This window comes from Cinclus cinclus, chromosome Z (assembly GCF_963662255.1).
Source record: "Cinclus cinclus chromosome Z, bCinCin1.1, whole genome shotgun sequence".
Taxonomy (NCBI): domain Eukaryota; kingdom Metazoa; phylum Chordata; class Aves; order Passeriformes; family Cinclidae; genus Cinclus; species Cinclus cinclus.
This window is the reverse complement of record NC_085084.1, coordinates 82,540,199-82,553,397: the sequence shown is the minus strand read 5'-3', so window position 1 is coordinate 82,553,397 and position 13,199 is coordinate 82,540,199. Positions and strand designations below refer to the sequence as shown.

The following is a 13,199-nucleotide window of genomic DNA, read 5'->3' as shown; positions in this document are numbered from 1 at the left end:
TTGTTTAGCTTTTGGGGGTGAGCTTTGTAAGAGTCCCTGCAAGCATTTCTTCAAGGTAAATCCTGCTCTCACCTTGTTGCTAAAATTTGTGTTTGACTCTGCCCTAAAGTACCCTGGGTAAAACTTTATACAGTGTTCTGCCTTAATATGAATACACCATTTTTTAATCTTACACATTTAAAAGGGGCTGGTGAACTTAGGTCTATAAAGCCTGACTTCAGAAAGTTTGGAGCATAGCAGGTAGAAGGAATTTAAAACAAACAGGAAAAAACAGTGCTGCTGTGGTTTGCACTGCTTTTCAATGATAAAACAGGGCTACATTCACACTGACATTTGTTTATGTGAGGTCAGGGCTTAAAAGCACTGTGACAAATAAACATTCCCCCTTTAGCATGTGCACTGACCATGGTGTTCTCTCAGTAAGTGCTTGAGAAGAGGAAGGAGGAGTTGGTTAGGAACCAAAGCAAAGTAGCTTGGTACAGCTTATTTCTCTCAAAAAAGAACTAAACTTGTTCAGAACTATTTTTTACGTTTGCCCTTGCTAGTCCTACCAACATAGACTTCTCTACATACAATTTTTTAACTTGACAGTTAATATCTAACTTTAATACTATTAATGGGAGCAAAACAATACTTTTCTGAAAGTCAGTATATTCATAAGAACAACCTAAAGTGAAGATTCAAGTGTGTTGCAGCTTATAGTTTGACATAATTTCTGTGAAACCACATCTTGAGCTCATGAAGTAGATACTTGACAAAGTTTGGGTTCCAGAATCCTAGGAAGTGTTAATAGGACATTAAACAGTTAATAGGTTTTGTGTTGATCTTGGGGAGAGAACAGCTTTAAAAATACAAGCTGACTTGAAACACTCTTGTGGGATGGTTGTTTGCTACTGTTTGTTCTGGGTTCTGTAGTAGGTGAGGATCCTTTAGGGGAATTGTGCAGATGGTGTTGTGTTATGGACCAAAATACACAAAACTAAAATAATTTTCCCTTTTCCCTCTAGGCACTGAGTGCTCTCGAAGCCATGTCATCCAACAAACAATACATAGATTACCAAGAGCAGCTCTCCCAGGCCTCTCTGTTCATCAAGCACCCTGAGCACTGCCTTCAGGATGGCAATAACCTCCTGTCCCTCCTGGTGAACACACTGTACCCAGAAGTGCATTTTTTGGACAGCATTCGGTAGCGGCACCGGCGGTGGCTTTGGTTTACAAACAATGTCCTTATTGCACAAATGATTTTTACCTTCAGAGTTCCACTTTAATTAAGTCAGACCTGTGAATAAGAGCTGCACACTGTCAAGTTTTCTCCACTTCAAGGTTTTCTTGCTTTCCTTTTGATTTTTGGGCCTGTGGAATCACTTAGTGGCTTGCATTTTGTTTTTTTTATTATTATGTTATTTCTTCTTTCTTTTTTTTTGAAAGCACTTGAATATCTTCTGTGTGTGGTGCCCTTTGGAGAGAAGGGTGCCTGGGGATAGGTGTAAAAATCACAGCACAGCTCATCCTGTAGTGTCTGAAGTTTTTGCTTGATGCCTTTTTTTATTTCCCATTATGTCATCACTCAGGCCACTTCAAAAGTGAGTGGAGGGTTGTGTGTAGAAGAGGTTTGACTTTCTTAACCAGGATACCTCTGAGTCTTACCTGATGAGTGTGTGTCTAGTGATTTTTGTGAAATCCCTGTATTTGAAAGGATGGTATTTTAAATCTTTACTTTTTTGCTATCCCACAGAAATCCATAGTTTGGAGGCATGCCTACAATCTTTACCCACTTCTGTAAATACCAACAAAAATGTGAACTAAGAACATTGTATTTTCCTGTTTTCTAATTATTAGTGTCTGCATCTATATTGCTTGATTAAATGCAAGTAACTTCTAGCCAAGTTCAAGGGGATTTAAATCCAGAGACATGTGTTCTGGATCTCCAATGTCTTGAGAGGGGAACAGTCAGTTATGATCATGTTAAATAGGATTTCTTAATTCTTAAGTCTGTTTGTGTAGGAAGTGTTTAACAGCCACCACTTAAACTTATTTTCTTCTGCCTGGCTGGACATGACATGACAGGATTTTAGATGACACTCTGAAGAGGTATTTTTGTTGTATTAAATTTGGTGATCACTTGTTAAAATTCTGTTGCCAAAGCATGAACCATGAGCCTGTAAATCTGTTGTTTCAGCTGAATGATCACTGGTTTTGTTGCCTTGTCTGATCATTGGATGCACTTTTGTTTAGGAAAAGCAGAAGGCAAATTTTTCCTGGTACTTGTTTGATGTCCCTTTAATCAGTCATCTGTTTGAGCTGGCCCAAGGTCCTGCAGTCCTAGTCCCTACAGCTCTATGAAGGAACTGATCACTTTTTCTTTTCCTCCATTAATTGTGCCTTTGTGGTTTTGACATGGTTGCACGTTAAAACGTGAGTTCTGGTCAATAGGGGATAGAAATGTGCTACCTACTGTCTGGTCAATGATGTTTTGAGCTGTTGCTCTTAAACTATGGTTCTGGTGCTAGAGGACAGATCACCTTTTCCTTCTTGGCAGGTTCTGCTAATTATTCCAGCTGGGTCATTGGATCACCATCATTTTAATGTGGTCTTAGAGTTCTTTGCTCTATCTGCGAGCCTATAAATAAATATATATATGTACATCCCTCTGTATAGTAACCAGATACCAGTGCAGCATGGTTTTTAACAGACTCTTTTGGAAAATTCATGTCTGGAGGAATACTTTCTGCTGCTTCCCCCCCTACCCCCCCCACCCCAACCAAGACTTAAAAGCACTGGGTTTATTAGGTTCAATGTTATTGATAAGTTGCATATAAATGTGAAGAATCAGAAATACGTGTTTGACATGCACTTTCAAAATGAGGAATTGTTTCAGCTGTTGAGTTTTTACAAATGTTGTATTTATAACATGCTTTGTCTGCACAGACCACACAAAATAAAAATGGAAAATCAAGCAGTTGGCGACAGATACTGTGATGTTTTCAACTTTGTAGAAGGATCCACATCAGATTAACACATAATTTCCCTATGTGTCACCTACAGACCAGTCTTCTGGCTTCACCATCAGCGTGTCAGTGGTTGAAGTCTGAACCTGTATTGCAGTTCTCTGTGCACATGTGAACTCCAGAGCTTGGGAGTCCAAGTGGTGCCCAGCAGATTGACTTTTTATGCCTTCTAGTTTTACTGGTAGGACTTTGGCATTCCCTACATCTCCCAGATGAGTTGAATACCAGAAGTGTCCTGGTGGGTGCACTGCTGTGTTTTGTCCCTCCAGTTTATACTGATTTGAGTGGGTGCTTGAGTCTCCCGTGAGGACCAGGGGGAATGGAGTTGGTTTTGGGACATGAGGTCTGATGCTTCTGTTTGGACCCTACTTTAACTACTTGATGGCATTTCAGTGTCAGTGTGGTTGTTGTTACCAGGAGCAGGATTGTTTGGGAACAGTTTTGGAGCTGCTGCACTGAGATGTTTGCACAGAGCATCAAATCCATCAGTGTAATTATAACTTATCATGAAAATCAGTTCAAGCCACCTCCTCTTTCTTAATTCTTTCTCCTCCTCCTCCTCCTCCTCCTCATCTAAGCCATACTGGGCCTCTGCCTGCCTCTCCACATTGACCCATACTGCTCTGTACCATAAGGTGGAACTATTCACCTGATCTTGGAGGATGTTTACAGTTGAGTTGGAGATTTGTCTGTGCTTGGCCTTTGTGACCTTGTGGCCTTTGGGACTTCCACTACCACTTCGTAGTAGTGACTTAATCTCAGGAGAGAGATTTAAGAAATGAGTAGTCAGACCTTAAACTCCTTTGTGTAACACAGAAATGGAACTTGTTTAGAAATATTTTTTTAGCTATAAAAAAAACCCAACAATTTTGTTTATTGGAACATTTATCACAAAGCTCTGAGTTTCTGGGCACTAGGAGCTGAAGCAGAGTTAGAACACAGGCTAGTTTAGACTTCTCATGTCCTGCTTTCAGCTCTACCAGTTTTTGGAAAACATCTTCCGTTTTTGCTTGGATGCCTCCTTAAAGTTAAGATTTCCTTTGAACTCTAAAATAAACTATTCTGGAAGTTTAGGAGTAATAATTATTTAAAAAAAGAAAACTGAAAATCCATCAGAAATTCCAGTAGTGTTTTGCCACAGCTAGGATTTCTGTCAGGTCAGTAGCCCACTTGGATTGGTTGGAGAAGTGGAGTGTGAAAATGACTTTTCAGAGCGAAGTTTGAAAAACACCAAAGCAAAAAGCTGAGAGGCAATTTTATACTATTGCCTGCTTGCTAAATACCTGATACGGGTGAAAAACACACAGATAGGTTAAAACTGACCATGTTTTTTTCTTCCAGCTCCATCACTCTTCTCTTTTCCCTATAAAGACTGCTCTTGCTTGTGAGGAGAAGCAGGGCTGGATCTCACAGCATCATGGAAGGCACCTTGCAGATGGTCCAGCTCCCTGAGGCTGGTCTGACCTCCTGTGCCTTGGCCAAGGCTGGTTCTGTGGCCCCTGGAGAAGGAGATCCGTGGAGGTGGGTCCTGCCCAGCCCCTCAGCTGTGCCTGGGTGCTGTCCCTCCTGTGGGCAGGGTCTGGGGTCTGTGGTCACAGTTCTCGTAGGTGCACTCTGGCTGCTGTGGCCTGGCAGGAGGAGACGTGGGAAAGGTTTCAGGCTGCTCTGGGCTTTGCCAGGGGCTCCAGGGGATGTCAGAGGAAGCGTCTGCAGCACTCCAAGTCACATCCTCTTCCACCTCACGGATTTTAAGGGTCTGAGCTGCAGCTGCTGTTCTGCACCTTAAAGCTTTTACATCTTAAAGCACTCAGAGCAATCTCCTGCACCTTTAGCATCCACTGTGCTACTGTCCTGTCCAGAGCCTCATGAGGTTGTGACAAACCTCTCCTGAGGAAGATCTCATATGAGTGTTTGCTTTAAGCCTTCTTATCTGTGTAAGTATCTAAGCAAATACAACCAAGGGTTTAGACCCACATTTTAGAACAATGTGGTTTATACCCTGATATACCCAGCAGAACTGTGTTTTTTATGCTTTTCTAAAAGTACAGAGTTGACTGTAGGATTAAATTCCTTGTTTCTTTGGCTGTGCCCAGTGCACTTACTGTCCTGCTGGAATGGCTATTGTTCGTGGGAAAGGTCAGGGAAGGAGACGTGGGGTAACTCAGGAGGAAGGAGGTATTACAAAAAAATGACTCAAACAGAAAGGGAACAGCCCCATGCAGATGTAATTATCCTTGACCTCAGATAAGTCTTTACCATTAGATTGAGGATTGGTTTTGGTGGAATTGTTTGTTTATTTTTTTAATTTATTTTTTTCACACCTGAGCTGGGCTGTTTTCTGTCTCCATACCTTCCCTGCACACTTGCCTGAGCTCATCAGCTTTGGTGAGGCAACTTTTTCTGCTCCATTACAAACTGGGGTGCAGAGGGAGAGGAGGATTTCCATTTCACAATGTCAGCACAGGAATCCCCATCCCTGACCTTTCCCTTGGGTGGGTGATCCATTGCTGGTTTAATGTGGCATCACAGAACCATGGAATGGGTTGGGTTGTGAGGAACCTTAAAATTCATCCAGTCCCACCCCCTGCCATGGGCAGGGACACCTTTCACAATCCCAGGCTGCTCCAAGCCCTGTCCATCCTGGCCTTGGACACTCCCAGTGATCCAGGGACAGCCACAGCTGCTCTGGGCACCCTGTGCCAGGGCCTGCCCACCCTCCCAGCCAGCAATTCCCAATTCCCAATATCCCATCCATCCCTGCCCTCTGCCAGTGGAAGCCATTGCCCGTGTCCTGTCCCTGCATGCCTTGTCCCCAGTCCCTGTCCAGCTCTCCTGGAGCCCCTTCAGGCCCTGCCAGGGGCTCTGAGCTCTCCCTGGAGCCTTCTCTTGTGCAGCTGAGCACCCCCAGCTCTGCCAGGCTGTCTGCAGTCTTCCAGCCATGCTCTGGGCTTATGGCTCATATAAATTTCTGCCAGCCCTTTGCTGGTACTGGAGTCATGTGCTGTGGTCTCTTCAAACTGCTGCCCAGTCCCTTGTCCTCATGCCACTGGGGTCCCCTCTCAGCTGTACCCCAGCCAGAACCTCCTCCCAGCAATGTCCCATCCTTGTTCCCTCATGCTGGCTCACCTGACCATCAGCTCTACTCTCCCCTTGCCCCAGCAGCCAGAAAATTGTTACCAAGAGCAAGGACATGCTGCATTTCTCACCTTGGCCATCCTCACTCTCCTGCAGGGTAACAAGAGTAGAAGGTAAGACATCCTTACCTGTCCAGGCTGGATGGAGCAGAGGGGGGACCTGTGAAGTGGAAATGATGATGTGGGTTAGCAAGGAGGTCAGAGTAGGCTGGGGAGCCAGGAGTGGCCTAGAGCTGCTGGGGAGCTGCACTGGAGGGTGGCTGTGGCACTCCCATGAATGGAAAGAAGTGCTGATGACAGGCACGTGGCCCATTCCCTTGGGAATTGGGCACTGGAATATAAGGAGCAAAGAATTTTTGTTTGGTCTGACAGCTACTGCTGTTCAAGACAAGTGGTGGCTTCCATGAGTGTGACATCAGACTGTTCCTACAGACGAGTCACAGTGATGGGACATCTCTTTCTCCTCTCCTGCCCATGCCACCACTCAGCAGCACTGGAGGGCTGGGGGCCAGCAGCCTCCTGGCTGCTTGGGCTGTTGTATCCCTCAGTTCATGGGCTGGTTCTCATATCCTGGATGCTGGGCACTCCCTGACCTCACAGCCTTGGTGGGGCTGGAAGGTGGGATTTCACAAATGCTGTGAAGTACTGGGTGGTAAGGCCCTGGGGGACTGGCAGGGGTGCTCTGTAAAATGAGAATGCCCATCCCAGGAGATTAAACTTGTGTGGGATGCAGCAAAGGTGAACCCTGGCTGTGGGCTACGGGGGAAGAGATTGTAATTAGCCTGCTTCAATGAAAAAAAAAAAACAAAAAACCAGAAATCTGGTTATGTAGGCAGTGGGTTCTCCACTAATTTCTCTTCTGTTGGTTTATTAACATTTCTTCCTGGGCGCAGGGAAACTCCTGCTCCCTCTGAATTTCTGAAAGCCCCTTGGTCAGCCAAGAGCTCTTGGCTCTTCTTAGGTTTCCTGCTAGAATTGTCTTTCTCCTAGGGCAGAAAATCATAAAATCATTAACACTCCCTCCCTCCCTCCAAATAAACCCAGTCCCCTCCTGCCTGACTTGTCTGTGCATCCAGTGGGATGGAGGAGAAGTCAGGACACTGACCTTCTCTGTAGAAAAAGGTGAAGCTCAGTATCACCAGCAGAACCACCAGCTTGATTCCCAGCGGCACAAAGACGAGGATCATGAAGGAGGAGCTGTGGGATGCTCTGAACCTGTACAGGTAGAGGGCTCCCTCTGCCCTGCCGTGGCTGTTGACAGCAGTGCAGGTGTACTTCCCATCCTGGGTCAGGGACCGCAGCTCCTTGGTGACCCGGTGGTTGGAGTTGCTGCTGGAACTCAGGATGCTGTCGGGGGGTCCGCTCCAGCTCAGGGCAGGTGCTGGCTCCCCCTCGGCTGTGCAGCGAGCCTGGAAGGTGTGATCCCTGCTGGAGCTGACCGTGATGTTAATGATCCTGGGGGCAGCTGTGAGAATCGCAACAGCGCACAGAAAGTGGGTCAGGCTGAAAAAGGCAGGCCTGGTGCAAAACACCTGCAGTGAAGTTTTGGTCTTGGTGGATGGACCCTCAGCGTTGTTTTTTCAGAGTAAAGTTGGATACTAGTGGGTGAGAGCTGGACCTGCCCTGGGCTGATCCCCCAACATGTATTCTGGGGGGATTCTGTCCCTCTGTCCCTGGGCTCCAACAGCACAAGGACGTGGAGCTGCTGGAGCCAGTCCAGAGGAGGGCACGGAGATGCTCCAGGGCTGGAGCCCCTCTGCTCTGGAGCCAGCCTGGCAGAGCTGGGGGTGCTCAGCTGCACAAGAGAAGGCTCCAGGGAGAGCTCAGAGCCCCTGGCAGGGCCTGAAGGGGCTCCAAGCAAAATTTTTAGCAGGACTTGTTGCAGGACAAAGGTTGATATTTCAAAACTAAAAGAGTAGACATTTAGATTTGATGTAAGGAGGAATTATTTTTTAAAAGAGGGTTGCCCAGAGAAGCTGTGGCTGCCCCTATATCTCTGGGAGTCTCCAAGGCCAGGTTGGACAGTGCTTGGAGCAACCTGGGATTGTCCATGGCAGGGAGATTGGACCAGATGAGCTTTAAAGACTCTCTTCAACAGAAACTATTTAATGACTCTATGGATATTGGGATCAGCCCTCTCCTTTCTTGCTTTTCTTGGCATTTTCTTCTCCTAGATTTCCCCACCCAGCCTATGCTGGCTAGAGGGGCAAAAGGATTCACCCAGCAAAGCAAGGATGTGTACTCTGTTTTATCCCAGTCATGGCTCACACATTTTTCTGAACTTTGGTCAACTTCAGCTGTTGTGCCCTTCCTTGGTGGCAGGAGGCAGTGAAGTGCCACCCACCATTGTAGGCACAGGTGCAGCTGGTGACCTTTTTGGACTTGGCTGCGTCTCCACTAGGTCTAGGACATGCCACCCACAGTGTTCTGCACAAGCATTTCATGGCTGTTCCTTTGATCTCTGACCTCTAGAGTGCACATGGATAGACCCTTTTGTGTGATTTTTGTGTGATTGCCAGATTTGGCAGGTTAGTTATAGGAAAAATACCTGCTTTTCCCTATAAATATCTACAAACTATTTTTGATTATTTTCTTTCCAGCCCCACAGTTACCAGGTCACTTTCAGATTGGACATTAGGAGAAATTTCTTCACAGAAAGGGTGATTGGACATTGGAAGGGGCTAGCCAGGGAGATGGTGGAGCCTTCACCCCTGGAAGTGTTCAAAAAGGTGTTACAGGAAGTGAAAGGCACTAAACGAGTGCTCTCACAGAAGAAGAGCTGGAATTCATTATTTTTTCAGACTGGACAACAAAAATAGAGTTTGCAACCACCTATTACATGTGCTCCCCTTGGTTGATGTAGTGTAAGAGGAATCTGAGGCTGTGTGTCGTGGGTCTGTGTGTTTTGATGTTTAAATTAGCCTTTTAAGCATCACAGTACCAGGGCCCATTCCCAAGCAGGGTACTGTATCTGTGTGTGTCATCATTCCTTTGGGATTAAAATCCAGGCTGCCCCTGAGAGACAGGTGTTGCTGCCACCCTGCCCTGGTCCTGCTATGTGTGGGTGTTCAGGAGCTGCTGCAACTGCAGGAGAGCCTCAGCTGTGCAGAACTTCTCAAGGAACAGCCAAGCTCATCATCTGGACACCCACACTGCACAGCAGGCATAAGGAATTTCCCTCTCAGAAGGAAAACCATCCAACCTCATGGCCTGGGTAAGCTTTGTGTTTTATGCTCCAGAGGATTTTGGATTTATGGCACCTGGTTACCAGGTATCTTGTCTTTCCAATCCCCTGTTACCACCCTTGTGCTAACACCTGTGAGCTTGTGCTGAGCACCTGGGCTGCCCAGTTCATGTTCTGGAGGATGTCATTGAGCCCAGTTTGGCTGAGCCCAGCCTGGCTGAGCCCAGCCTGCCTGTGCTGCCTGCCCTGACCCTGTGCTGCAGGCACAAAGTGGGGTGCACAGCTTTTGGTGGGCTCTCACACCAGCTGCCAGAACCTCACCATTTCCTTACCAGTTTTGCTCCCATTCCCTTCCCTGCATTGTGCCTCACTGTTTCATATTGGAAGAAAGAGGAGGACAATGAATTTTCCCAGTTATAATGGAGAAAGAAAAGCCTTTGGAAAACCATCTCAGGTAAACTTCTGCCACCATTTGCCATTTCCCACACCCTTGTGACTCTTCCCTAGAGGGTGGCTTTGCTTCCTTTGCCTATTGTGGGAAACAGAAAAGGTATAACACTGTTAGAAAGTTGTGTGAAAGCAAATCTCAGGAGTGAGAAATGCAAGAATGCTGAAGATGCAAGGACAGGAAACAATAAGGCTGTGAGCTGTGTAGAGATAGGCCTTAAAAATACATTAAACAAGATAGTAGAAATATGTAAGCTTAATAATGAAGTTTTATCCATTCTTTTAAGCTATTACAAGCAAGCATTGTTCAAAGCAAGATGTACATGTGGCTTTATTAATTGGCCTGAGCAAACGCTTGTCAGTTTTTAATATTTTGCTATTGGCTAGAAAGTTGTTAAAAAGACTTTGTAACAGAGAGAACTTGGTCTGCTGTGCTGGCAGCTGAAGCTGTTCCATCTCCCTTGCTTGGTTCTGTAAAATGAGGCTGATGGTTGTGATGGAATAAAGCTTTGAGACAGCTGCTCCTGTTCTTTGTGTACATAGACATACGTAAATAGAAAATAGGAGAAAAAAATATCCCAGAAAACCCCAACAGCCTCTCAGGCCGTCTTACCAATCACGTGCAGCTTTATCCCATTCCTGCTCTCATACTTGTCCTGGATATCTCCAGCCAGCTCCACCCTGCAGAAGTACCTCTCACTGTCACTCCAGGTGAGGTTGTCAACCCTGATGGACAGGTCCTTGTGCCGGGGGTTGCCCAGCAGCTTGTACTTGTTCCTGTGGCTGATGGCAGTCCTGCAGAGCTCGCTGCTGCTCTGGCTCACACACTTGAAGATCACCGTGCCATTGTAAGGCTCCTTGATCCTCCAGATGGCCGTGAGGGCCCGGTCAAATGTTTTGTAGGGGTGTGTGAAGGTGCAGGGAAGGATAACCATCTTCCCAAGCTCTCCAGTAACGTCAGATGGGACATGGACAGACCAGCCATTGCTCTGCACACCTACAAGAAAGCAGGGATCACAGAACTGCAGAATGGAATTGGCTGGAAGGGGCCTTAAAACTAATTTCATTCCACTTCCTGCCATGGGCAGGGACACCTTCCACAATCCCAGGTTGCTCCAAGCCCCATCCAAGCTGGCCTTGGACACTCCCAGGGATCCAGGGGCAGCCACAGCTGCTCGGACAATTTGTGCCAGGGCCTCAGCACCCACATGGCCAAGAATTTCTTCCTAATATCTAATCTAAATCTCCCCTCTTTCAGTTTAATATATAGACATGTCTATCTACCCACTGTTCTGCTGCTATCAACAGCTGTAGCAGCAGATTGTGGCTTCAGAAACATCTGTGCCTACATTCCTGTCGTATGAAACTCACTTCATTAGTTCAGGGGCTCTCAGTAGCTAAGAATACCTGTAAAATGTAAAAGCATCCTGTAAGTAGTTCCACCCATCCCTGGTCTTGCTGGCTCCACCATATGGGCATTCAGCTGTCACATTACTCCTGTAGACTCAACGGTAAGATTTGTTTTTTGTTCCTGTATCTGTGGTCCATAACACTTGACAAATATCTCCTTGGCAGTGCAGCTTGTATTAGCCTATTGTGTGTTACACAATGGACAAAGGCCATCCTAGGGCCAGTTCTCTGTTCAGATATTTACATGGAGTCAGCTCCAAGCCAGTATTTTGATTACTGAGATCTGGAGTTGTGCTGCCCTGTCATGCACAATAATGGTATGGGCACCTTTTCCAGCCCAGGTAATCTAATAAACAATGCTGCAGCACTGCAGGAGCTTCATGAAGCTCATGGGTTTTGAGCACAAGGACCTGGCACTGAAAACAGTAATTGCTATTGCTTTCTAGCTTATTTGCTCTTGTTTTAGTTATTTTTTAGCATGTCACTGTAACCTTTAGGAGAACTGTAGATTGTGTGCTTTTGAGTATGACTTGCTTTTCTCTGTCACCCCTTTGATTAGCTTTTTTTGTTTTGTTTTGTTTTCAATCTTCAGCAAAGGACACTTTCAGATTTTTTTTTTTTCATATGTAATTCCCCCCTTGCCTTCCACATGACAAATAATGTTTAAAATAAGTGCTTTTAATGTTAGCATCTCCGCCCATTTCCATGGAAACACAGTTTTCCTAGTTATGAGTGGAGGGAGCTGTCAACTTTCAGTGCATAATCTACCCTTAACTCTAAAGCCTCAGCATGGTAGGTCTTTCATATTCCTTTTGTTAATATCCAGCCTCCATTTGTTCCTGGAACTGAAGCTCTCATAAGAAAGAGAGAGGCAAATAGGCTGCACATCTTACAGAAGGTAACTCCCAAAAGGATTTGTCAGGTCAGTGTTACTGCTGGTTGTCAGTGGGAAAGGTCATGAAGACAACAGCAAGAGCTGGGGACCAGCTCAGCCACTTCCCTTGCTCTGGCAAATGCTGTTTGGCAGTGAAGCTGAGCAAATTCTATAGAGTTTAATGGAATTTAAGCTCATATTTGAAGCTAAATGTGAGCTTAAATGCTCAGTGGAACTAGAAAATATTGTGCCTGTTGCATAATAACTCCTAAGGAATATGAAGCAGAGCAGGGATGGAAACGCTGCATCCACCTGGCAAAGCTGGGGAAAAGTTAGATGAACTTCCTGCTCAAGTTAGGAAAACAGAAAAATGCAAACCACCCCTCCATCCCATACTGACAACCTCTCCTGCATTTTCCCAATGTTGTCACGTGCACTAGGAATTTCAGGATACTTTTAGGCAATGTGATGGAGAGTGCAGTTCTTGGAGAGTTTGTGGCAGCAGGCAGTTCCTTGGCACTCAGACTAGATAGGAGAAGCTGTGATGAGGCAGGGGCTGGCAGCAAGCTCAAGGACTCACCCTTCCTGGAGATGCGAAGGAGGCACAGGAGAACCAAGCCCAGCTCTCTCATGCTGCTCAGTGCTCTCCTCTGAGGGGCATCAGCAAGCCAGAACCATCTCCTTACATCTGAGCTGCTGGTCTTGCAGTCACAAAAGGTTTTTCCAGGGGTAGAAGAAGTTGTGGTTTTCTTCTCTGTGGAGGCAGTGAGTTGTTCAGCTGAACCAGCTCTGGGTTCAGGTATTAATAGTTCTGTGGTCAGTCATATGAAAATTACACCAGAAGGAATCACAGTATTAACCATTTTCCAGCTAAAGGGAGGGAATTGCATGCTGGAGCTGCAAATATCCACACCATGTGTGGGATGGGGCAAGAGGGGATGACTTTTGCTACCCACTCACCAGCCCAGAGGAAATCCTTGCAGTCTGCCCGAGCCTGTGAAAAGCAAGGCTCTTACTGTCCTAGCTTAAAGCAGCTCCTTTTCCTGGAGAAGGAGCCTGAAGCCTGAACCTGGAGCCTTCAAACCAGCTGTGCTTCACCCCTTGTGCTCACTGGGTCTTGTCATCCCTAGGTATAGAAAGAA

At 46.1% G+C, this 13,199-nt stretch overlaps 2 protein-coding genes across 2 annotated transcripts in view; one reads left to right on the top strand and one right to left on the bottom strand.

Moving 5' to 3' along the window:
• Window positions 1–2,863, top strand: part of EPG5 (ectopic P-granules 5 autophagy tethering factor) — a 55,051-nt gene extending 52,188 nt beyond the window's left edge. Inside the window, exon 44 of the mRNA XM_062512779.1 lies at window positions 1,008–2,863. Coding sequence (XP_062368763.1) covers window positions 1,008–1,190 — 183 coding nt within the window. The 3' untranslated portion in view covers window positions 1,191–2,863. The remainder of the gene's footprint in view (window positions 1–1,007) is intronic.
• Window positions 2,864–3,378: 515 nt separating this feature from the next.
• On the bottom strand, window positions 3,379–12,689 carry SIGLEC15 (sialic acid binding Ig like lectin 15). Its single transcript, XM_062513987.1, has 5 exons — window positions 12,638–12,689; window positions 10,387–10,770; window positions 7,248–7,607; window positions 5,359–5,423; window positions 3,379–3,765 (listed from the first exon to the last, which is right to left on the bottom strand). The coding sequence occupies exons 1-5, from the start codon at window positions 12,687–12,689 to the stop codon at window positions 3,379–3,381; spliced, it is 1,248 nt and encodes a 415-aa protein (XP_062369971.1).
• Between the last annotated feature and the right edge of the window lie 510 nt (window positions 12,690–13,199).